General features: G+C 41.7%; 5 protein-coding genes and 1 pseudogene across 11 annotated transcripts in view; 3 read left to right on the forward strand and 3 right to left on the reverse strand.

The window, feature by feature from the left end:
* The window catches only part of LOC115757354 (DNA (cytosine-5)-methyltransferase CMT3-like), a 266,289-nt gene that overhangs the window by 151,331 nt on the left and 92,201 nt on the right, over positions 1-22,757 (forward strand). The gene's annotated exons all lie outside the window — the stretch shown is intronic.
* Positions 665-3,576, forward strand: LOC115726359 (probable xyloglucan endotransglucosylase/hydrolase protein 27). Its single transcript, XM_030656200.2, has 4 exons — positions 665-953; positions 1,081-1,181; positions 1,588-1,796; positions 2,681-3,576. The coding sequence occupies exons 1-4, from the start codon at positions 767-769 to the stop codon at positions 3,168-3,170; spliced, it is 987 nt and encodes a 328-aa protein (XP_030512060.1). The 5' UTR covers positions 665-766; the 3' UTR covers positions 3,171-3,576.
* Positions 5,787-8,510, reverse strand: LOC115757167 (pentatricopeptide repeat-containing protein At4g14050, mitochondrial). Of its 2 annotated transcripts, none has more exons than XM_030697295.2 (2): positions 7,725-7,904; positions 5,787-7,641 (listed from the first exon to the last, which is right to left on the reverse strand). In XM_030697295.2, the coding sequence occupies exons 1-2, from the start codon at positions 7,902-7,904 to the stop codon at positions 6,148-6,150; spliced, it is 1,674 nt and encodes a 557-aa protein (XP_030553155.1). In that variant the 3' UTR covers positions 5,787-6,147. The 2 variants fall into 2 exon arrangements, with proteins under 2 accessions (XP_030553155.1, XP_048137360.1); XM_048281403.1 differs by adding an exon at positions 8,375-8,510 and having other exon boundaries at positions 5,791-8,116.
* On the forward strand, positions 8,607-13,888 carry LOC115757182. 3 transcript variants are annotated; one of them, XM_030697305.2, is made up of 8 exons: positions 8,608-8,766; positions 8,848-8,974; positions 9,483-9,558; positions 11,007-11,079; positions 11,298-11,393; positions 12,140-12,190; positions 12,790-13,158; positions 13,501-13,888. In XM_030697305.2, exons 1-8 carry the CDS (start codon positions 8,701-8,703, stop codon positions 13,834-13,836), a joined length of 1,194 nt encoding a protein of 397 aa, XP_030553165.1. In that variant the 5' UTR covers positions 8,608-8,700; the 3' UTR covers positions 13,837-13,888. The 3 variants fall into 3 exon arrangements, with proteins under 3 accessions (XP_048137368.1, XP_030553165.1, XP_030553174.1); XM_048281411.1 differs by lacking the exon at positions 11,298-11,393 and having other exon boundaries at positions 8,607-8,766; XM_030697314.2 differs by lacking the exons at positions 8,608-8,766; positions 8,848-8,974; positions 9,483-9,558 and adding an exon at positions 10,591-10,637.
* Positions 14,178-18,244, reverse strand: LOC115757194 (purple acid phosphatase 8-like). Of its 3 annotated transcripts, none has more exons than XM_048281413.1 (7): positions 17,771-18,244; positions 15,657-15,813; positions 15,405-15,506; positions 15,196-15,329; positions 14,952-15,080; positions 14,746-14,813; positions 14,178-14,655 (listed from the first exon to the last, which is right to left on the reverse strand). In XM_048281413.1, exons 1-7 carry the CDS (start codon positions 17,957-17,959, stop codon positions 14,418-14,420), a joined length of 1,017 nt encoding a protein of 338 aa, XP_048137370.1. In that variant the 5' UTR covers positions 17,960-18,244; the 3' UTR covers positions 14,178-14,417. The 3 variants fall into 3 exon arrangements, with proteins under 3 accessions (XP_048137370.1, XP_048137369.1, XP_030553187.1); XM_048281412.1 differs by having other exon boundaries at positions 15,196-15,323; positions 15,399-15,506; positions 17,771-18,234; XM_030697327.2 differs by having other exon boundaries at positions 14,178-14,652; positions 15,196-15,323; positions 15,399-15,506; positions 17,771-18,233.
* LOC115727280 lies at positions 20,052-22,594 on the reverse strand (annotated as a pseudogene).

Here is a 22,757-nt window from a genome sequence, read left to right on the forward strand (position 1 = left end):
AAAAGAGTGGTGGGCATTATATAAGCGGTGGCTTACCTGATTTTAATTATGTTTCTCTTCCACAAGAATAAGGTGTTCGAGACTCGTCAAGCACTCGGACTAATTTCGGTTGCATTTTGATCGGGTGTTTTAAGAGACTTTTGGCTTAACTATGCTTATGGTCTGTCCTTGTGATTGGTTTCAGACCACTCAAATTAAGGAGAGCAAGGAGGCAATAGAAATTCATCTTAAGGAATAAACGTAAACCTCAAAATTAACGAAGCTCACTTCCTCCAAGGCTCCCCCTGTGGCACAGATTTGCAGAGAAACCAAGAGAAGGTCCATGTTTGTAGCCAAAATAAAAGAAGGAGAGAATAACGAACAGTAACCACTCAAAAATCAGATTTTGAAGAATGATATTATCACAAAGACAGATGTCGTATTGTATCAATTACAGAAAAATCAGCAAATCAATGAATTGAGTGAACACATTTTTTCAGAAACCTGTCCACATAACAACAGCTCAACTCAACCCAAAGCAGAGCAAAGCACAAGAAACGCCTTCTCTGTCTCTGTCTCTCTCTCTCACACACACACGTCTCCATAAAAACGACTTCCTTTTGTCTTCCTTTCATCTTAGCCTTTCTTGCTCTCTCTCTCTCTCTCTCTCTCTCTCTCTCTCTCTCTCTGTGTCAAGTCCCTCTCTTACGCATTTTTCAATCACATATATAGCAACATAGTTGCGCAGAGAAGGAGGAGGTGGAGGGGAAGGAGAGAGGTAGAAAAGATGTTGCACTCCCATCTGGGCTTGTCCCTGACTTGCTGTGCCGTCCTTCTTGTTCTGGCTTCTGGGTCGTCCTCGAACTTGCCCATCATTTCCTTCGATGAAGGTTACACCCAGCTCTTCGGAGACAACAATCTTGCTCTTCACGGAGATGGCAAATCGGTCCATCTCTCTCTAGACGAACGCACAGGTGCCGTTTTTGATGTCTTTCTCAATCTGTTCCCATTTAGTCACTGAATATTGAGGATTCAAGGTGTCCTTTTTCGTTGGGACTTTGTTGATTGAGGACCCTTTTTGGAAATTTTGATTTGTCGCAGGGTCTGGGTTTGCGTCTCAGGATCTTTATCTGCATGGTTTCTTCAGTGCTTCCATTAAGTTGCCTTCGGATTACACTGCCGGCGTTGTGGTTGCTTTCTACGTGAGTGATCTCTGCTCCATAAATCTTTTTTTTTTTTTGCAATTTTTTGATGGTGTTTTCATTTTATTTTTTTTGATCGGGGTGTTTTCATGTTTGACCATGGTATTTATCGGTTGTATATTCGGGATGGGTGCTCGATGTTTCTTCTTTGGAAGTGTTTGATCTTGCTTGGGCGATTAAGTTCAGTTACAAAGACCATTCATTTTACAAATTACCTGAAAATATTTCGCTGTGCTTGAGTATCTGTATTTCGAGGACTATTTGAGAATGACGACCTGCAATTTTTTCTTTTGCAAGTTCTTCACTTTTGATCACATATATGGTTCTGCTTGACTGGAGATTCTTCTACGGAGTAGTCTTTCAAATTTCAGCTCCGGTGATCGGTGTTTGCTCTTTGATTGCACAGATGTCTAATGGAGATATGTTCGAGAAGAACCACGATGAGATCGATTTCGAGTTCTTGGGTAACATTCGGGGAAAAGATTGGAGAATCCAGACTAATATCTATGGCAATGGAAGCACCGGCATTGGCAGGGAAGAGAGATATGGCCTCTGGTTCGATCCTGCTGATGACTTCCATCAGTACGGCATCCTGTGGACCGACTCTCAGATCGTGTAAGCTTCAATTCCACCGCGATGAGAGCATAATTGTTCTCTGGTTCACCTTGCGATTCATAGTGCTTCTCTTGCATAGCCATTTGGTAGCTTTTGTGGATATATCTTTACCGCTATTGAGGTTGCTGGTCTCCTGAGAAGTCTTTGAATATGTGCTCAGTGCTCTAATATTATTCTGCTGAAATATGTAACTGGGGCTTAAGGTGATGGTCACTTCCTTAAGGAACATTGTGCATTAAGATCGGTGTCTCTTGCTGTGCCCCGTCAGGATGGTCGGGTGGATCATGTTTATCTTGACCATCACTCCTTTTACTACAACACCCTGGCTCGCTCGTTCCTCACTCAGTGTGAAAATGCTTTTATTTTTGTGACTGTTGCTTCAATTCCCTTTACCATGTCTTCGTTTTATCATGGCGATACTGTTAATGTTTGGTGGACTGACATCAATGAAAGCTCTTTTCAGTAATTGAGAGGAGTTAGTTGGATGTTTGGGCCCCTTCTTCTTTCTCTTTGTCTATAAACGGTAATTGGTACATTTGATTATGATGGATTAACTACTACTGTGGAGATTATGAGCTGAAATTTTTGTTGGATTGCCTAAAAAGATTGTAACTTTATTCAGTTAAGTGGCATTTAGATACTAGTTCTGTGACCTAAATCAGCGTCCCATCTTTGTGATCCTGTTCACATGTTATTTCACGAGCAAGAAGGGTTTGGTACATCTAAATTCCGTTTTAGTTATGCCAGAGTTTAAGCTAACTATAACATCTGTTTTAGAATTGCGAGATGAATTGAAGAAAACATCCTATAAGAGGACAGTCTATACCGCTTGTTCCTATGTTTTGATTATGATTGAACTCTCACCGCTTTTTTCTCTCTGGTAGATTTTATGTGGACAATGTACCCATCAGAGAGGTTAAGAGAACAGAGGCCATGGGAGGCCAATTCCCCTCTAAACCGATGTCTTTATATGCCACAATCTGGGATGGCTCTGGTTGGGCCACAAACGGCGGAAAATACCGAGTGAACTACAAGTATGCCCCCTACGTTGCCAAGTTCTCCGATCTCGTCCTGCACGGCTGCGCAGTTGACCCGATTGAGCACCAATCGAGCTGTGATGGTGTCCCAAGGCATAAGGCGATCCCGCAGGGCATCAGTCCCAGACAGAGGACGAAGATGGAACATTTCCGGAAGAAGCACATGACTTATTCATACTGCTATGACAAGGCTCGATACAAAGTCCCTCCACCCGAGTGCGTGATCAATCCAGGAGAAGCCGAGCATCTCCGGACTTTCGACCCCGTCACGTTTGGAGATGGCAGGCACCACCGTCCCAAGCATCACCGCCAGAGCCGAGCGGACGCCTCCATGTGAGAGATTGAACTTCATTTCACCACTTGCAGCATTTTATCTGGTCATCATGCCATGGGATTCTTCATGGCTTACTCCACTACCTTTTACCTACAATTTGATTATCATGCCTGGTCAAGTCATTTCTATTTTTGTTTCCTTTACTTTTTTTTTTTGCCTGTGAATAGAAAGATAAACAGAGGAAGAGAGAGGGGGTAGTGAAGGGGGCCACACAGATTCATCATTGGATTAATGTGGGTTCTTGGGTGGGGGGTATGTGTATAGTTTCATGATACCAACAGAGTTTCCAGCCATTGTGTCATCTCGTATATGGACTTGTATTTTCCCTTTCTTTTTTCGCTGAATTTGAAGATTTGTACTGCTATCTGAGACACCTCATGGGGTCTCCAAATAAATATACCTTTTGTCCTGAGTTAGGTACGTGTGTATGTATTATCATATGGTGGACATTAATGTGGGTCTGCAGAATCTTTGTTTATGGTGGGTGGCCATGGTGTGTCCCTTGTTCTATAATCTTGATTCCATTCAATTAGTCAGACAAACGAAGAGAGAGAGAGAGAGAGAGAGAAACAGGGGATCATCATGATCAAAAGCTTTGTGTTCCATTAAATGTCAAAAGTGAGGGACCCATCTGGGCTCTGTTTCGTGATACTTTTTTCTTTGTCGAGCTCAAACATGGTGTTGGGACAAATTTGTCAGTGGACCGGGACCTGAGAATCCAAAGGCCATTTGAGGGAGACAGAACAGGTGGTGAGACGCAGAGTGCTTTGCAATTGGCAGATTTTAGTCTCTTCGTTTGGAGCAGAAAAAGTTTGGCTGGATTAAGTCTATATTTGAAAGGATAATGGACATCATTATCTTCTTTCTCCTTTTGCTCCCTTTTGTTCCTTTTCCCCCGTGTCTGCATAAAAAGAAAGTGTCGGAGAGAAATCAACTGGATATTTCTTTCTTTCTGGTGACAAATTTACTGTAATCACGGAGGAAAGAAGGAAATGGAGGAGGGAGGGTGAATTTGCAAATTCATCACATTCAATATATTGGCGCTCGCGACTTAATGGCTTACGGTTATGAGTGACTCAAGAACACTGCTGAAAAAGAATGAGAACTGCCTGATATTAAGATGTTGCAGCCTTTCGTTCGATTGATCGCGCTAGGTATAGCACATTAAGTTCCTGATTAAGAGATCATTTCAAATGAGACAAGCAAGAAGATGAGAGGGGAGAAATCTAAACAGCTGTATGAAAGCTTCACTTCCATTTAGTGGTCCGGAAGCTAGACGTGACTTATCCTCACACTAAAGAAGAGAAAATGCAAGTTGCTCAACAACCCTCCTTTTTACTCTCCTTTTCTTTGCTCTCTCTACCAATAGAAAAATATATGACTTGATGTATACATATCCGCTTTAAAATTAAAGGGCCAAACCCAAATATACAGAAGGAAAATCAGACGGGCAAGAATGAGGCAAAAATGGAAGGAGTCCCTTGGAAATAGGACATGGGTGCACATGGCAACACTTTTGTTTTAGAAATTGACTTTTGGTCAGAAATTGATTTTTTTCAATTCTGCTTATAAGCATAAGTTGGTTTTTCTACTCCAAAAGTGTTGTCATGCACGCCCTTAATACTCCTTGAAAGACCATCTACAAAGGGATACCCGAACAAAAAGTTGGAGCAACTGTAAATGCACTAATTCAAACACAAAATTAGTTACCGATCGGTGAAAGTCAAAAGGAGAATAAAGTGAAGAGACAAAAAGAAGGGGAAAAGAGCCGTATGATCAAACATAGAGTTTGCTGAAAGCAAAACATGAAAAAGCCTCTCCAAGTTTTGCCCATCAATCAGACATCAACACTCAAAAAGATGATTTTTCGGCTCCCACGCCACCACCACCATTTCCTAAGTATGAAACCTTTTTCTTATAAGTGAAATTTGGCAAGTCCGTGATAAAGAACGCGTCGGGATCACGAAGCATAGGAAAAGTCAGATTGATTGAACTTGGAGCTTTGAATTTTAGCATACCAGCGTGGATGGGAATCAAGATAAAGCCAAATCATAGGTGTCTTAAATTCATGGTGATGGGGCTTGCATGAAAGTGATTGCATAGAGACAACTGTTAACATATCCAACTACCGAGTAAGAGAAGTGCTACGAACGTTTGATCCTACAAGAAAGGCAACAATGACCCAATTACGAAACACAAGGATAAAAGCACCTTCAGTTTCTTCCACTTCAAAGTAAATAAGAACAAGCTAGGAGAAGCCAGAAAGAAAGCAACCAGTAACAGTTCTTTAGAGAAGTGATGCCCGTCATAGATACTGTTTGTTTTAATAAAACGTTGCTGTACTTTCATAATTTTCTCAGTCAAGTTCCTGTACTTACAGTTTCGCTAATCGGGTCCTCGTATTTGCAGAAAGCGTCGATCCCTTTGGCACCATATCCGACGGAAATGACCATCAAAAGACATCAAAATGTGACTGTGACCAATTATTTGCCTGCATGAACAGGCATCACGAATACTGAATGCGCACTTACGTCAGCTTGGATTTGGTGCTGGAGAGACTTGATTAGACATTTTGTGTAAGCAAAAGAAGTTGATTATAAAAATTGAAAGCACAAGAACTTGTTTAGAATATAGTAAAATTATAACTTTTCCTTTATTTAGTTCCAATGGAGGTAAGACAACCTCACTAGCCTCTTACCATTCGATTTGTCACAGGGAAACCACTGACAATCTTTTACCAAAGTGCAAGCAAAATAAAGGAGAAGATTGCACTTATAAATGTAAGACAAACCCATAGAGTTATCATAAAGGGCGGTTGTTTTCACATAAGAAGACATTCTGTGTACCTATTACATCACACGTCCAGCCAAGAAGTATTTGCCTGAAAATTAGGCCCTGCGCAGCCGCCCAGTGTGAGTATTGCTCCTCCGAGAATCGATTCAAGGACTTGGGAGGATGTTCTCACTCGTATCTGGATTGACTACCAAAAATCATTGCATGAACAAGTCCCTCCTTTGAAATGGTGATAACGATTTGCATCTCGAATGACGATTTCTCGCTTGACGATAACACTGATGAATTTCAGTACCGTATGGCAATCTCCACAGACACGAAGATTTTTCACTATTCGTATAACAGTCCCGGGAACTGATTTCAGCAGCCCGTATGCGACGGCCAACCTCTCGCTGTGCCAGAAAAGTTGTTTCTCCTTCTCTTGCTGCTCCATGTCATGTAATACCAAGCTAGTGTCCGGAACATAACCTCTCCTTCTCATCTCTGCATCCAATTCTTTGAGCAAGCAACACATCTCATCTTTCATCGGATGAGTTGTCTCCCCTGCATAAAATACTTGTTTTTCTTTCCCAATGTCAATGCAACTATATCCCGGCTCTTTTCTTACTTCCATCAATGTCATCAGCTTTCTGATCTTGGAAACTTTGTCCCACATAGCAGCACGGGCGTATATATTGGACAGAAGTATGTAAGTCGAAGGATCTTCTGGCTTTAGGCTTAAAAGACCGTCAGCAATTCTAACCGCCATTTCGGTCTTGCCATGTTGTTTGCAAGCACTAAGAAAAGCTGCCCATGTAGGCTCATCAGGTTGAAATGGCATTTGATTAATGAGGTTCTCTGCCTCATCAAGATGCCCTGAACGACTAAGAAGATCCAATAAGCAAGTATAATGTTGCAAGGAAGGAGTGACCCCATAATCCTTGGTCATAGAATTAAAAAGATCGCGACCTCTCTTGACTAATCCAACATGGCTGCATGCATAGATCAGTCCAACAAAAGTCACTTCATTTGGCTGTACTCCGGTAGAAACCATTTTATCAAACAACTCCAATGCTTCCTCAGCTTTCCCATGCTGAGCAGCACCAACGATTATCGAAGTCCAAGATACTACATCTCTGCGGTTCATCCCATTAAAGATATACCTTGCACCAAGAATATCGCTGCACTTGGCATACATATCAATGAGTGCATTGCTGATAAAGAGGCAAGATTCATATCCCAGAACTACAACAAGACCATGAATCTGCTTTCCAAGTTCCAACATAGCAAAATTAGCACAAGCGCCGACAATACTAGAAAGGACCAACGGGTCTAGGATGTCAACACCTTCTCTTCTCATGTCAATGAATAAGTGAAACGCGTCAACATTATTCCCACTCTGGACCAACCCAGAAATCAATGCTGTCCAGGAAAACAAAGTTCTTGAAGGTGCACTTTGAAAGATTGCCATAGCATCTGACTTTAGCCCACTCCTAGAGTATGCAGAAATCATAGCAGTCCAAGAAACTGCATTCTTCACTAGGATTGAATCAAAAACGACACGAGCATCATATGGTAATCCACATTTCGCATACATATCAACTAGTGATGACTTTGTCACGTCATCTGCACAAAAAGGGGAGAGCAAAAAGCTGGCATGAACTTGCCTGCCCAGCCTGATGCTGCCCAAGCTAGCGCAAGCCTTAACTAGGCTAGCGTACACAAAATGATCCGGCCACAACCCATCATCCGCAACCATGGAGCGGAAGATGGAGAGTGTTTGGCGAGAGAGGTTAGCTTGGTTGTATGCCGTGAGGATCGAGGCCCAAGAGACTTGGTCTCTGTGAGGCATTTCCTCGAACAGCGAGAAAGCATCTCCAAGAAGACCGCATTTGCCATATGCATCCAGAAGAGTGTTGGGCAAAGGGCCATATCCACGAAGGCCGTTCTTGAGCAACTGGGCATGAAGCTTCTTGGCAATATTCGGAGCATTGCGCCGTGCACATTGTTGGAGCAGGAGAAAATAGTGAGAGACAGGCATTCACCACCTTTTATTAAGTAGGACGCGTCATTCTGGAATTACAGCAAACATATTATATGCATGTGGACAGCGCTCAGATGTGGAGAAACATACGGTACAACCATCCCATCCATGCGCCGTCTCCATGTGGAACTAACTGTGCACACTGGCGAGACAACAACAAGACCCCTCAATTAAAGAGCTTTTACACTTCTTTGCCTTTTCAACTCCCGCATGCGCCTAAGGCACAAAGTTTTGTAGCCTCGGGAACATGCCGCGACCACCGTGCCATTGCACGACAAAGAATTCACGAAACTCGAACCCACATGCTAGTGAACAAACTTCCACCGATAGTAAATTGCTAACGGCAAATTCCCATTTTGCTGGCGGAACTTATACGTGCGGGAGAGAGAACCTGTGAGACAATGGCTTGGCGTGGCGTGGCGCAAGAACTGGCAGCGGCAAGGCAAACCGGCAATGGACGCCGAACTGAGAAAGAAGCCAAAGGTGTCGCCTTGCTAACACTCCAAACCGACCTTTTTGAACTTTTCATTTCCAAAAGAAATGCCATGAATTAAAATTTTTAAACTGGCAATTAATATATATTTACTAAAAATTGTTTTTTTTTTTGCACGAGAATTATGTATTTATTCTTTTCCCTTCATTTTTCCGAATGGAAGTAGCAATTTCTCGTCCAAGCCGGCTTGGTGGGGAAGAGAGGTTGCGGGGGAACGAAAGAAGATGGCAGATCGACAGCAGAACCCTCGTCTCATGCTCAGCAACTTTCTCTCTCTGGAGCAGTGCAAGGTCAGTAACCTTATCAAGCCTTCGCATTTATGTTGATGTCATGTTATGGGACTCTCCTCCCCAATGGGTGTCTTTCCGCAGGAGCTGGAGTTTATTCACAAGAGCTGCAGCACGGTTGGGTACAGGCCGAGCGTCTTCTCCACCACGCTCTCTCATCTCATCGCGACGAACTCGGCCCACTTGATCGTGCCTCTTGTGCTCATCCGCGGTATAATCGCCTTCTCTCTCTTCCTCGCTTCGTTAGTTGATCCTTTGGTTAATCCATTGTGTGGGTGAAATCACGAATCTTGTGTGGAAGATGGACCCTTTTCTTATTTGTTTTTCTTGAGAGCGTTGAGAGCAATTATTGGAACTTTCCTTTGCTCGGTAAATCAAAGTTTTGAACTTGGTCTTTGTGCTGCGTTTTGATTCCATGGTAACTTAGTCCAATTGCCTCTGATACTCATAGTTTGGCGTGCTCTCGGATAGCTTCTGTTTGACAGCAGGATGAAGCGGTTTGGAGTAGCTTTGATAAATAAATCTTAAATGACTTAGAATATCAAAAATTGCTTGAGAGACTAATTCTTATTCGGGTGCTTGTGAATCATTAGCAAAGTATTTCTCTTTTTCTGTTAGTTGACGTGACTGACGGAATCAGAGAAGAAGCTCATGATTTTTTATAGTTATTGTAGCTTTTAATTTGATCCTGAAACGTCTGCTTCATTTCTTCATGTCAGAAAAACTGAAAGAGAAGGTGGAGGAATTCTTTGCATGTGAGTATGAGCTCTGTATCGAATTTACTGGTCTTGTCAGGTCTCCTCTTATCATCTGTTCACTATTTCCCTTTAACTGATTTTGTCAGGCTTCAAATTTGTTTCTGTTAACGTATCATAATTTTTGCTTTTGCGTGAGTATGAACAAAACATAAACAGCTAATTTTTTTTGACGATTTGATGATGTAATTTGACTGAGCAGCGAATCTATCAACCTTTTCTCAGATTGTCGACTTCTTGTATCAATATGACTCGTATCACTTCTCTGAAGAACTGTTGCTGGTTGTTTTCCTTCTGGCCTCTCCTAGCTTGTTCTTTATTTTCTTTGAAGTGAAAGAAACTAAGGGTAATTATCTTTGTGTTTCGTAATTGGGTCATTGTTGTCTTTCTCGTAGTATCCAACGTTTATAGCACTTCTCTTACTCAGTGTTGGATATGTTAACACTCGTATCTATGCAACCACTACTGGTCAGTTTGATCAAGCTCACATAACTTCGAACTCTATATAAGCAATAATGTTGGTGCATAAAAAGATGCTTCTGCTATGTTGAAGTTGAATACAAACTAGTCCTTATGAGGATATTTCTCTAATCCTAGATTAATTGTGCCAGAGATCTTATTTGTTGCTTCGCTCCTAGGAAGAATTAAGTTCTCAAACTACTTTTTCTTGCGGTTTAACTAACTTCGGATGTAGTGATCCCTCTCAACCTGGAAGCCTTCTGTGGACTTTTGATAGGAGACAAAGATAATATGATCTTTTCTTTTTGAGTTACTGAGCTGGAGCCTGGTCAGAACAGATGGGAATTGCAGGCTTAATTTTCTAAAGATGAATTTCTGAGGTGCTCATTCAGACATCACATCTTCCAATATAAGACCGTTGATGCGTAATGGATCCTCAGATTGACAATGGTCTCTGTCTCTGTTTCTCTCTCTGTGCACTTTCTGTGCCTGCTTAAGCATGCAGGTGCAGTTTGTTTGTTTCAATTTTCCTCCATTGGGGCAGGGTGGGGCAATATAGTCAAAGGTGAATGGCACACGTAAGGCACTGAGTCCTAAAAATGCCTGAGGGGTGAAGTGCAGAAATAGCATGCATAGTGAAGCTAAATGCAATAACACAGAGTAAGAAAGTAGGAGCGGTTCTACTTACCTAGAATTTTTTCAGCAAGTGCTATTGGACCTTGTACTGTATACCTTAGGTGTAAAAGGCATGCGCCCAATTGAAGGCGCATCACTTTGACACTCAAGAAGCGGAATCCCATTGCTCAGCCTCACTTCTGCACCTAGGTGTGCACTTGAAACACTTTTGACTACACTAGTGGGGGGGATTTCAGCTCTTATGAGTTGAGATTGTGAGATGTCCTCTGGACTGCAATTTGCTTCTTGTAATTTATACCATTGCATTTCCTGTAACTTGCCGGAGGTGGATACCTCCGCTGATACTATTCGATCTTCTCTTTGATTCATAGCAATTCTGTACTTTTGAAACAGCTGGACTAAAGGAGCGAGCATTGGATGGCATAGTGATGATAACAGGCCCTATCTGAAACAGAGAAACTTTGCGGTAACACACTGTTTGTTAATAATGCAACTCATCCTTCATGCATATCCTGAGGCTCCTGACTTTGAATTTTTATTTGCTTGATAGTATTACGTCTTGCTTGTTCTTGGAAGTTCCAAATTGATTTATGAATTTGTAGAAATGGTACTGTTTTATTATCTTGTAAGGTTCTTGTGTTTCTAGCTCACTTTGTTGAGTCCTTGTCATTATGGTGGCCAAAGGCAGTTTGTTATTTGAATAGCTATGGGAGAGATTTTAGAGGTGGGCTATTCCATTTCCAGGATGGTGAACCCACAACTGTTAAACCTTCAGCGGGCGTAAGTATATCTCTCTAATTCTTTCAAGTGGTATATCCACTATGTGTTTGGTTAATGGTCATGTATGATGGTAGTTGAATTTGCTGATGAGAAAGGAGTCATGAATTTTAATTATTTGAACAATAAAGTATTGATGAGGTAGTTGAAACTGGTTGAGTTATTTCTAGGTTATGTTATAGGGTGGGTTAGACAAAAAAGTATGGAATTACAACTACAAAAGTTTTCTGATAACAAGTCTGTATGTTTCTTTTTTGGTCTGTAGTCTATAAACATATAGACTACGGACTACCCACCGGCTGGTGGTCGCGCTGGTTTGCGCTCAGTTCCTTTCACGAGAGGTCCTGAGTTCAAAACTTCGTGGTGCCGTTGTCTTACCCGGGCACCGTGGTGGTGGGGTCCTGTAGTTGCCCCCGAGGACAAGTCGTGCTTCACCGCTGGTTTGAGCGCAAGCTCGCCGGCCGCGCGGACACCTCGGTTATCAAAAAAAAAAAAAAAAAAACATATAGACTACAGACTAATTCAAAGGCATGATAATAATGACTGATCATGATTCTGTGTCTCTTATTAGGCACTTGAGCTAAATATGATAGGATGGGGCTTAAAGGGTATGAATCTGATTTTGCCAATCAGTGTTACTAAAACTACGTTAGTTTTCTTTGCCTCCTGCGGATATGAAAGTTGACAATTATGTCTCTTGTTGAGCTATTCTGCAAGCTTGATTGAATTGAATACTTGTATTTGGTCAGGATGTTCTGATATACACTGCTGACAACCGAAATGTACATTCTGTTGACGAGGTAAGATCAGATGACTATGACTCTCTCTCTCTCTCTCTCTCCGACGGGCGCACACCCTCAAACACAGTCACACGCAGCTGCGCGCGCACACCCGGTTATCTGCTCTGACCTCTAATAAGGTTGCGGAGGAAATTAGGAAATGATGCTATCACGAGGAAGTTAAGATTGATTTTAAATGCTTTGACATTGATGTTTTTACTCTTGTTAGCATTTCACTATTTGAATGATTTTCAAATGGGGGCCTGGCGGACAGAAGGTATAGCCTACTCTTTTAGAGAGGAATAACTCGGTCCCCCCTCTTTGAGGCTGCTCAAACAAATGCATCTTGCTGTTCTTGTAGTTGCAAGTAATGAAGATGTCTATAGATGTGGCTATTGCTACAACTGAGGTTCGAATTCACGTGGACCTAGCCTCAAAACACCCGCTAGTCGACAATTGTGTGTTATAGTTATGATTAAGGTGATACGGTATTCCTGGATACTGGGTGCGCAACACTAGCAATTTCATTGGTCTAGGCCACCACCTTGCCACACTAGTGTGTTTATGGCACATATTTTGCAGTCTCTATCTCTAGTGCTATTTACTTTGTTTCTTGACAGATCATTGACGGGGAAAGACTTACTCTTACACTATGGTTTAGCCGTGATGGTTCTCATGATGAGGATGCCAAACTTATCTCTCGTCTCTCAGAGATTTTCTCAAGCGAGGTGACTGATGTTCCTGGCTTCAACTTACCCTTGCCAGCATCCAGTAATATGTACTGGTTTTCACCAGATCAATCTTCTGACCACGACTCAGCAATCAACATATGCTGTGCAAGAATATATGCTCTGGGATTTGGTATTTGTCCTTTGGAGGACAAGACGAACTTCTTGGATGTGTCTGATCTTTTGATGAAACTGCTGCAGTTAACAAGGAATAATGGGTTGTTTAACCAGGAATTTGAAAATGTTTTGCATGCACTGCAGGTATTCTCGACTTTTTGACTTTGTTCTGTTTTGTAGTTCAGGATATATTGTCAAATAGGGGAACAAATTCTTAGATATGGAGTAAAATTTGTCCAACCTGTTTAGTATTCACTCAAGCAAGATGGATAGCTTTTAGGTATTACACAAAATTTCTAAAGATAACGTACTTGCCAAGTGCATGAAGTATGGAGGTTTGAGTTCTGTTTGGTAATCTGTTTATGTTTCATCATTCAGAGATCGCCAAATAAGGTCTGGTTTACTTGCTTTATGAACATTTCTTTTAAATTTTGGTGGTGATGTGATAAGTGCTTTAAGTATCCAAGTCATTCCTTTCCTGATCAGGTGGTTCAGTATTACTCGTGGAAAGCTTCCGAGTTGCAGGGACAGGCCACTATATTGGAGGAAGGAAAGGTGATCCCACTGTCCCGATCACAAAGCCAGAAGGTAAGGGATTTGGAATCAGCATGTGTAAAGGATTGCCGATTGGCGCAGACGACCTTCGGTTGTTTGAGCTGTGATAGGAGTGGGACTCCTGAAATATTTCGTTGGGGCAGCTTTTCTGCTGCTGTTGATGCATGGAGAGATTACACGAATGAGCTTCACAAGGATTTACTTAGGAGCTTACCTTACTGGAGAAATCATCAGTTGATCTTCCACGTTGCATTTGATGAGCTTTGAATTAGGGTTTGTTTTCATATGCCTTGGCATTTCATAAGCTTAAAATTTCCCTCAAGAAGGTAGTCTAACAATGTCTCAAACTGTTCATCATGGCGGATTCCATCAGGAGCCTCTCTTGGATTCCATGTTAATGGACGGTGCGGATCCAATTGGAAGGCATCGATACGGCAAATTGCTTTGATCATGGCATCACTTCACAGCCCAAACTTGAAAGGAAGGCATTTTTTGCTGCCGCTAGCGGCTGGTCTCTTCAAGTTACTAGCCATATAACATTTGCAGAAACAAGACAAGTAAACTTACGAGAGCGGATGTTCAGTTCAGCTTTAGCAAGGGAGATTACGGAGAGATGAGCTTCTTAATGGTATATATCTTTTTCCTTTTGCATCGTATCGATATACATGTCTTGTTTATTTTTCTGAATCAAAGCCGACTTACAGCTTGTTCTAAAACATTTTCGTGTGTATTGGCTGCTTCATGAACACCCAAAGAGATCTGATCTCTTTATCGGCGACACTGTATTTCTCGCTAAGCTAACCATATGACTTTCTTCTCCCTCTGTGTAGTAATTTTTTTTGCTATAATTAGAACTCCGAGTATGATCTTTTAGCAGCGGTGCGAAGCTGTTTGGAGATGGACCATTTGTGCAAGACTTGTCCGAAGACGTCGTAGAAGACGAGATCGGCTTGGTCTCCGGTCATGTTAACGGACAAGAAACCTTGCCCATCATAATAGAACTTCATCTCCTCAGGCTTCCACGGCCTTATGTCGCCCCTCCACGCCTTGGACCCGCCTCCACTCGTAATGAATTGAGTTTCGCTGCAATTTATTTATAAAGATAACAAGAACTTGTTATCACTATTGAAGGAGAAGATCAAAGAAACCTAATTCCCAAACCGTAGCAAACTATACCTGTCTGTGCTAGTGATGTGCTCCAAGCAATGGTCATGCCCATTCACATAAAGGTCAACATTATTGGCCTGATGCAATTGGAAAACAAAAGAGATAAGTAATTGAGAAATTAACCTCGGATATAGCTGACGTGGAATAAATGCTGAAGTGGGTGCTTATAAATTATTTAGGAATCGACCAAGAAACTGAGAATTTTAAGGAATGACCTGAAGGATTGGGAGGAGCTGCTCGACAAGCTCAACGGTGACGCCGTGATGACCTGCGCTTTTTATGGTGTGGTGCCCGACCACGATTTTCCAATTTGCTGGGGAGTCCTTTAGAGCTGAATCCACATCCTATTGCAGGCAATTTGAATAAGAAAGGGATACGTATGGCTTAATTAGGAAAAAAGATCTCATTTAAGAGATGGTATGCTCCGAAAACATCTAATATAAAATCGGAGATGTGTACCGTCAAGAGTTTCGATAGGTACTCGTCCCTCGGCTCCACGCCCTTCCAGTCGTACTTGTGCTCTCCAGGGTTGGTGAAGTAGTCGTCCACGAACGGTGTCGTGTCCACGAAGAAGAAATCCACGATTTCTGTCCGAATTACCCCAAGTCAGTCGCTTCTAAGTGAAAAGCAGATAAACCGAGAAGGACCATAGAAAAATTTACCCGCGTTTAGGATATATGATCTGTAGCAAATCCACTTGCTGTCTTTCTCCCTTAAGACGGGACTTAGTTGGGCCTCAACATCGCCCCTATAATCGTGATTGCCCAAAACTGTCCGTTCCACAAGCACAAGATCATTAGGATGACGAAAAGGAAAAACCCTTTGTCGGAATTTGTTTACAATCCCTAAATAGTTTTTCATAGTCCTTTTCTTTCAGGATTGTATAGAGTTGTGATCAATTTCAATGGCTCGGAAGGTACCATTGTACCACGGCTTTTGCAAGCTCGGGGCGGTGTAGATGTCGGTAAATGACTTGGAGAATGCAGGGTCGTCTTCCCCGGTCAATCCGTCTTCGTAGAAGTTGTCGCCGGTAGAGATCACAAAGTCTATGTCCAGCTTCTCTCCGATCACTCCCATCTACGATAATCAATGGGGACATATGCCGAAAATCGAAATATCAATTGCATTGTGAAGGCTAAACAAAGGTCAATTTCTCAAGCTATACAATCAAGCTCGACCTTGCTCGTGCCACAAAGAACTCTATGTAACATTTCTATCGGTGACGAGATTCGGCGAGCCGATCACTTTTCCACGGTCCCTTTATCGCATGCGTCAGCAATCAAACAGGAGAATTCGAAGTTCTAAAATTGTCTCAATTGGGATCGATCGATATTCCAATTGAACCAAAAACATCTTTTAGGACCGACACGATTGACATGGCCAATCTGATCGCTGGGGTACATCTCAACTATATGTATTCGGTGAATGTCAAGGGAATTTATCATAATCTAAAAGGCTAAGACGTGTTAGGGGGAGCATTCACCCAATCCAACGGCTAACTCCTTATTATATGCCTTTAAGTAGTTTTACTTTTCAAATGGGAAGCGTGGCTTTTTATTTTTTCTATCGTGGATTAGAAATCACAATCGGAATATCCGATGGAATGATGCTTGTTGGTTGATGCGAGGGAGAACATGAACAACGTAAGCCTAAGTGGAATGGTCACGCGTGATCGCGACATTACACCCACGTATTGTAGAGATCCCAGACAAAGAAACCACTTTGGTTAGTGCCTTTTGATTTTTTGGCTTTCGTTTTTGGGTAATAAACAAAGTGAGCTTAACTAGGTCACGAACTTGGGACCGACATGCAAGTTGGAAGCCAAGGCACGCGATGCTGTCCATGAAGAGGATATCGGGGATAATTGTTCAAAAAATTCTAAATTATTATTCGGCGGTCAATTCAATCTTCAATCTTTTAATTGTGCCAATTCAGTCCTAAATCTTTTGACGATTTGTCAACTTTTCATCTATGAATTGTGTTAATTTAGTTCAAAACCTTTTGAAATTTTGCGAATTTAGTCCTAAATCTATTATTTTGAGGATCGATTGAAATGACTAAATTGATATATAGTAAAAAATTTAGTATTAAATTGGCACAATGAAAACATTTAGAACTTAAAAGCGATCCACATCATGCTCGTAAAATGTGTGACGAGGAATGCAAGAACGTGTCCTAGCTAATTAGGTTCTAGTTTCTGGTTGGGTGGAATTTCGTTGTGTAATCGATATTGGGAGGTGACGAGATTCACTCGCTGACGTAACCGATGCAATTGGTCGACAATTATGTGACTTGCCTTGCCGGTGAAGGTTCCATCAGAAATCGATTGACTTTTCCGAGACGCATTTCCCACACGAAACCGAAGAGAGGAAGCAAAGAAGAGCTGAGAAATGAATAGAGAGAAAAGGAAAGGAAAGGAAAAGAATGGGTTCTCACAAGGTAAGAAAAATAAAGGGGCATTTGTCAAGTAACATGTGTGTATGGCCACCGTTCTTCATCACGTTAAATCATAAATGTTGTTAGCTTAGTTGAAAGTAGGAAGGCCGTCCTAAACCTAATCCACGACTCGCAGCCGAACTCTTCGGCTTTTGATGATTCGTGAAATAAAAAAGTTTCGAAATCTTTTATTTTTCGAAGAGCGTGATAGAGTTCTTTGGGCTAGTAACATTAGATTCTTGTCTTGTGGCGCTGAAAAGTTGCTGATAAAACGGCCTTAAATTGTTTTTTTTTTTTTTCGGCATATGTTTTGGACTTAATTGTATGATTAAAAGGTTTAGGGAAGCTAAATGTGACGTCGTCTATTAGTATGAATTTTATCGGGTGCAATTTATGTAGGACTAGGACCCCGTTCATGGATCAACTACACTGTCGGCCATCAGTATTAGTGTTAATTGATAGGGGAAAAATGAGTGCTTTCCTCAAATTTCTCGAAATCAACCCGACCTTGTTAAGGAGGTTCCAACGTTGAGAAACGCCTAAAGAAAATCATCACTCGTGCAATTGACAAAAGAAGAGAAAGGGTATGCGTGAAAACCTGGGAAGCAACTTCAGATTGGTTGTAGTTCCCTTCTCTTCCCCAGTCGCCGACGACCAAGAAGCTCAGAGTCCCGTCAGGTCTGGCGCGGTGCTGGAGCCGCTGCAACTCTGACGCGGATGGTGCAGCCATGCATAGCCATAACAGCAAGCCGCCCAAGAAGAGAACACGATGCCCGCCTTCAACCATCCTCTCGTTTTCGCCACGGAGACGTGGTCAGAGCTCAAAGCAAATCCAAAGATCGGATCAGGAATCAATGGAGGGAAAATGAATACAGGGAGGATTCGAATGACTTTCTTGAGGCTGATACCTTGTCAGGTTCTTGATTTAGGGCATTATATATAGCTTCGTCGGGCGGTGTTTAATGGTGAGAAGATGGCTTGGGATTGGACGCAAAGTGGGGGCTGACAGCGATGGATGGCTTGTGGAGAAGAACGACATTGGACGGGGAAAAAAATTGGGACAAAATGTCAAATGCTGTTGGCTTTGACGATGTGCGTAGGTCAAGTGTCCAACAGTTGGCGTCTGAATTTGTAACTGGCATATTAACAAAATGGCGTCAGATGTGTCGCGTAGTCATCCGTGGGAAAGAATCTCTATCCAAAGAAGGTTTTCTCGATCGCGATAGATGTTTTTGGCTTCTTCGTGTGGGGAACGTCAAGGCCAACGAAGCCAGATATTCATGAAAGCACTTCCTAAACTATGTATAAAGGAAATGAAATGGATTCCCTGAGGTTAGGGGTTAACTGGATCAGGTCCAATTATCTTAAGCTAAGCAAAATGTCCCTAATCTTTAGAGTAATTATTTCTAGAAAAAGCCTTGATCTAATATCTTCTCTCCCCCTCCTCGCCCTCGCGAATGAGGTTAGGACCTCCTACATGAGATTGCGACCTCAGATGGGAAATCGCCTGAGACTGGGCAATCTCTTGGTCGCCCGAGACTAGGACCTCTAAGTAAGTCTTACCAAACTCCGGTTGACAAAGTGAAGACGAAGTTTGTCGACGAGGACTCGAATATGGATGATAAGTGAACCTATGGGCACGCATGGCAACACTTCCGCTCCAAAAATCAACTTTCGAAGAGAAGTAAATTTTTTGTATTTCTTCAAGTGGCTCCAAAACTACTTATGGAGCAAAAAGAAAATGCTCCAAAAGTATAATAATGAAGTCGCGCAATCAAACGGATTACTGCTCCGGAAGTTGCGTTACCAAATGGATTTCTACTTCAAAAGTAATTTTGAAGCATAAATTGTACTCCAAAAATGTTGTCATGCGCGCAAACATGTATAAGCATGACACTCGTAACTTGGGAAAATTACAAAAAATTTTCAAACCTATTGTACTTGTGTCAATTCCATCGCAAACCTTTTAATTGTGTCAATTCGGTTCTAAACCTTTTGACAATCTGTCAATGTAGTCATTTCGATTAATTTTCACCGAAAATGCTGACGTAGCGGTCTAGTTAGTACCGACCATCCTATATGGCATACCGGCAACGATGTGGATAATTTTTTTTAAAAAAATTTCAGAATGCTTTTCCTGAATTTTCTCTCTCTTTTTTTCCCTTTCTTTTTCCTGTTTTCTATTTTTTTTTCTTTCCTTTTTGCTGATGCTCGGTCTCTGATGATGACCGGACACCGACAAGGCCACCCTAGACGGTCACGGACGAGGGACGGCATTACACGGGCGAGGGCTGTGACCCTCACCGGTGCTCCACAAGGGTTTCCAGTCTTCACCGATCACAACAAAGGAAAAAAAAAAGAAAAAGAAAAAGAAAAGAAATAAATACATTAACATTTAGAAAACTTATATTTTTTGGAAAAAATTGCAAAGATCGTCCATGTTAGCAATGGTAGTGCCCTGTAGGATGCCCGGCATTCACATCAGTAATTTCTAGCCAAAATTGGTTAGATGTACAATATTTGCAAATTGTCAAGAGGTTAATGACTAAAATGATCAAGTTAAAAGGTCTAGATTTATGGCTTTTTTTTTTAAATATAATTTTCCCTTCTTAACTTCCAAAATAGCAGAAGCCAAATATTGGTCTTATTCACTAATGAGCGACTCGGACGGGTTTCGGCATAACAAAATCGGCAATCATATTTTGCGAAAGAATCGTTGTAACCGCACGAAATCAGAATAATCTTTTGATTGGCAGCTGGAATTCAAACAGCATAAGCTCAATAAACAATAGAAAAACCGATGGGCTTACAAATGACAGTTTACCAAAAGATTATTACAAATCTGCACACAAAGATCAAGCAGAAATCATAATCTTTCTCTACACGATGGAGAAAATTTCCTTGGTCCTGCTCCGCGTGTGCAAAACGCTGCCGGAAACGTCGTAAAACGTGACGTCGGCTTGGGCCGGAGTGATTCTCACGGACATGAAGCCTTGCCCGTCGTAATAGAACTTGACCTCCTCCGGATTCATTGGCCATTTCATCACCCCGCTCCACGCCTTCGACCCATCGCCGCTTGTCGTAAATTGAATTGGGCCACATTAAAGTCGCCTCAATTCGATTGGGATTTCATTAACGAGAGCTCGTTCAAACTAAATTAAAGAAAATCTACGGTTTACAACGTATTGACGGCCCTCGGGTCTCGCATAATCAATGTATTGATGATCGAACTGCATCAAATAAAGTATACTTAACAAGTGTCTTGAAAGCACTCATTAATAAAATCCATTTCGTTTATTGCTTTTAAAAGATTCAACGTAGATGTCAAATCTTCCTTTAATCGATAACACAAAAACTAACTTTTCAAAGAGTGGACAATTTCCTGATTTTTTTTTCCATTTTCATTCCACCTGTGAGGAAAATTTATGTCTTGGTCTTTCTAAGATGATGGATGAAATGTTACCTGTCGGCAGTTGATACGTGCTGCGAGCAATGATCATGGCCATTGATTGACAGATCGACATTATTCTCCTGAAAATAGAACACCGTGAAGATATCCAGAAAAGCTGTTCGTTCAAGGACTTCAGAAATTTCATCATGGTGGTTTCTCAAAGGAAGTGGAATTACCTCAAGGATTGGAAGAAGTTGCTTTACCAACTCATGAGTGCTCCCATGGAGCCCAGCACTTTTGATGTTATGGTGCCCCACCACAATCTTCCACTTCGCACTCGGTTCTTTCAGAGTCAAATATACATCCTGTACCCATCATCGCAACGCCAAGTTCAAAGTCGGATCAGGAACTTCTCAATTACCGATCTCGGTTCGTGCTCTCGAGATTATGACGCATCGTGTGTAAGATACATCTGCAAAAAAGCAGAATGAGTGATTTGTACCTTGAGGAGATTGGAGAGATACTTTCTCCAGTCATAGTTATGCCCTCCTGGCTTTGTGAAGTAGTGATCAACGAAAGGGTTTGTGTCCATAAACAAGATGTCCACAATTTCTGCTCATACGAAAGGTAATTAAGGAGATTTGATCAGCAGATACGATAAAGTAAGTCATACGATCACCCGATCTTCGTGTATCTTAACCTAAAATATCATTGTTTTGGCTTACCGGCATCGACAATGAAAGATCTTGAGCAGAGCCACGTGCTGTCCAATACTCTGAGAATGGGGCTAAGTTGTGCCTCAACATCACCCCAGTAGCCATGGTTGCCCAACACTGCATGCACCAGAAAAAGACAGAAAATAGTATCGATACGAATCAGTGATCGAAACGCACACGAATAGGTTTATCGGATTGAAAACTACTCGATTAAGTTGGCCAAGGACTCCTGGTTTACAGGGATTGTAGGCTGAGTTACTTGGCCCATCATAGGGTTCTTAGGAATCAAATTCTAACCTTAATTCTAGCCGAAGTTTTGTCCCTGAATAAGAGCTTGGGTTTAGCTGATTCCCAACAACAGGTTGCCATGGTATGTTCTGACGTTATGTATTCGGTTGTGGAAAACACCTCATCTCTTTGCCAGTTCAATGCAACCCTTCCATTAGGAAACCTTAACTCGCTTCGCCGTCATGTTCAGGGGAACTCAAAATGCCCAGATGTCCCTTCTTGATAGCTTACTATCTTAGATACGTTTTCTTCTACTTCTTTTTTCCCATTGTACTTATCATGTTGTATTGGTAGAGTGTCAATCGGTGGCCAGGAATTACCATTGTACCATTGCTTAAGCAAACTAGATGCCGTGTATATTTTGAAGAACGACTTGTCGAATGCGGGATCGTCGACGCCAGTGAGTCCGTCGTCGTAAAAGTTATCGCCTGTGGAGGCTACGAAATCTATGTCCATCATCTCCCCAGTTATGCCCATCTGCCAAACATAGCTAATTCAAACTTCGAGAACTGTAAACAAGTATATAGCCACTAACTTTTATCTGTTCACAAAATCGAGCATAATCAAGCTCCCAAGATGCAATATCAAGAGCAGTTTTGAAAAATCAAGCAAAAAAATTATTCTGGTTTTATCTATTCAATAGCGCAAATCGATATATAACTAAAAGAGATCGAGGAGGGTAAGATATCCACGACCCAAATCGTCAAAAGTTTCATCTCGTGTGTTTCTTAAGGTTATGCATGTCTTTCACTATACATATGACTATATATATGTATGTATTCACATAAAGGGTTCTGAAGGTAAATAATGACAGATAAAGAACCAAAGAGGACTTGTTGAAGAATTAAGATTATGACCTGAAGAGAAACTTGATTTGATTGTAAAGTCCTCTTCTTCCCCAATCTCCTGCCACCAAGACACTTAGCGAGCCGTCGGGCTTCGGCGAGTGCTCGAACTGCTCAAGCTCGGCTCGAGCCGGAACTGAACATAGTGTCATTGCTAGAATAAGAGGAGCCAATAATGTGAGACTAGAGGCAAGAGAAGTAGCCATTGTCGTCTGTGGCTCTGCAACTTTTCTTAGGGGAAGACGAAGAAAAGGGAAAAGTACACTTTTAGTATCAAAAGTTGTGTACAGAGATCACTTTAGTGCCAAAAATTTCAATTGGATCACTTTAGTGCTAAGTTTTTTT

This window comes from Rhodamnia argentea, chromosome 6 (assembly GCF_020921035.1).
Source record: "Rhodamnia argentea isolate NSW1041297 chromosome 6, ASM2092103v1, whole genome shotgun sequence".
Taxonomy (NCBI): domain Eukaryota; kingdom Viridiplantae; phylum Streptophyta; class Magnoliopsida; order Myrtales; family Myrtaceae; genus Rhodamnia; species Rhodamnia argentea.

Excerpts from the sequence above, each read along its gene's own strand:
- LOC115726359 (XM_030656200.2), top strand. The coding sequence starts at position 767 with ATGTTGCACTCCCATCTGGGCTTGTCCCTGACTTGCTGTGCCGTCCTT. Across the intron at positions 954-1,080 it reads CTCTCTAGACGAACGCACAG|GGTCTGGGTTTGCGTCTCAG; the intron begins GTGCCGTTTTTG and ends GATTTGTCGCAG. Across the intron at positions 1,182-1,587 it reads GCGTTGTGGTTGCTTTCTAC|ATGTCTAATGGAGATATGTT; the intron begins GTGAGTGATCTC and ends TTGATTGCACAG.
- LOC115757194 (XM_048281413.1), bottom strand. The coding sequence starts at position 17,959 with ATGGTTGAAGGCGGGCATCGTGTTCTCTTCTTGGGCGGCTTGCTGTTA. Across the intron at positions 15,330-15,404 it reads CTACAGATCATATATCCTAA|GGACAGAAATCGTGGATTTC; the intron begins ACGCGGGTAAAT and ends TTGGGGTAATTC. Across the intron at positions 14,656-14,745 it reads CACATCACTAGCACAGACAG|CAGCGAAACTCAATTCATTA; the intron begins GTATAGTTTGCT and ends ATAAATAAATTG.
- LOC115757182 (XM_030697305.2), top strand. The coding sequence starts at position 8,701 with ATGGCAGATCGACAGCAGAACCCTCGTCTCATGCTCAGCAACTTTCTC. Across the intron at positions 8,975-9,482 it reads GCCTCTTGTGCTCATCCGCG|AAAAACTGAAAGAGAAGGTG; the intron begins GTATAATCGCCT and ends TCTTCATGTCAG. Across the intron at positions 13,159-13,500 it reads ATGTTTTGCATGCACTGCAG|GTGGTTCAGTATTACTCGTG; the intron begins GTATTCTCGACT and ends TTTCCTGATCAG.
- LOC115757167 (XM_048281403.1), bottom strand. The coding sequence starts at position 7,980 with ATGCCTGTCTCTCACTATTTTCTCCTGCTCCAACAATGTGCACGGCGC.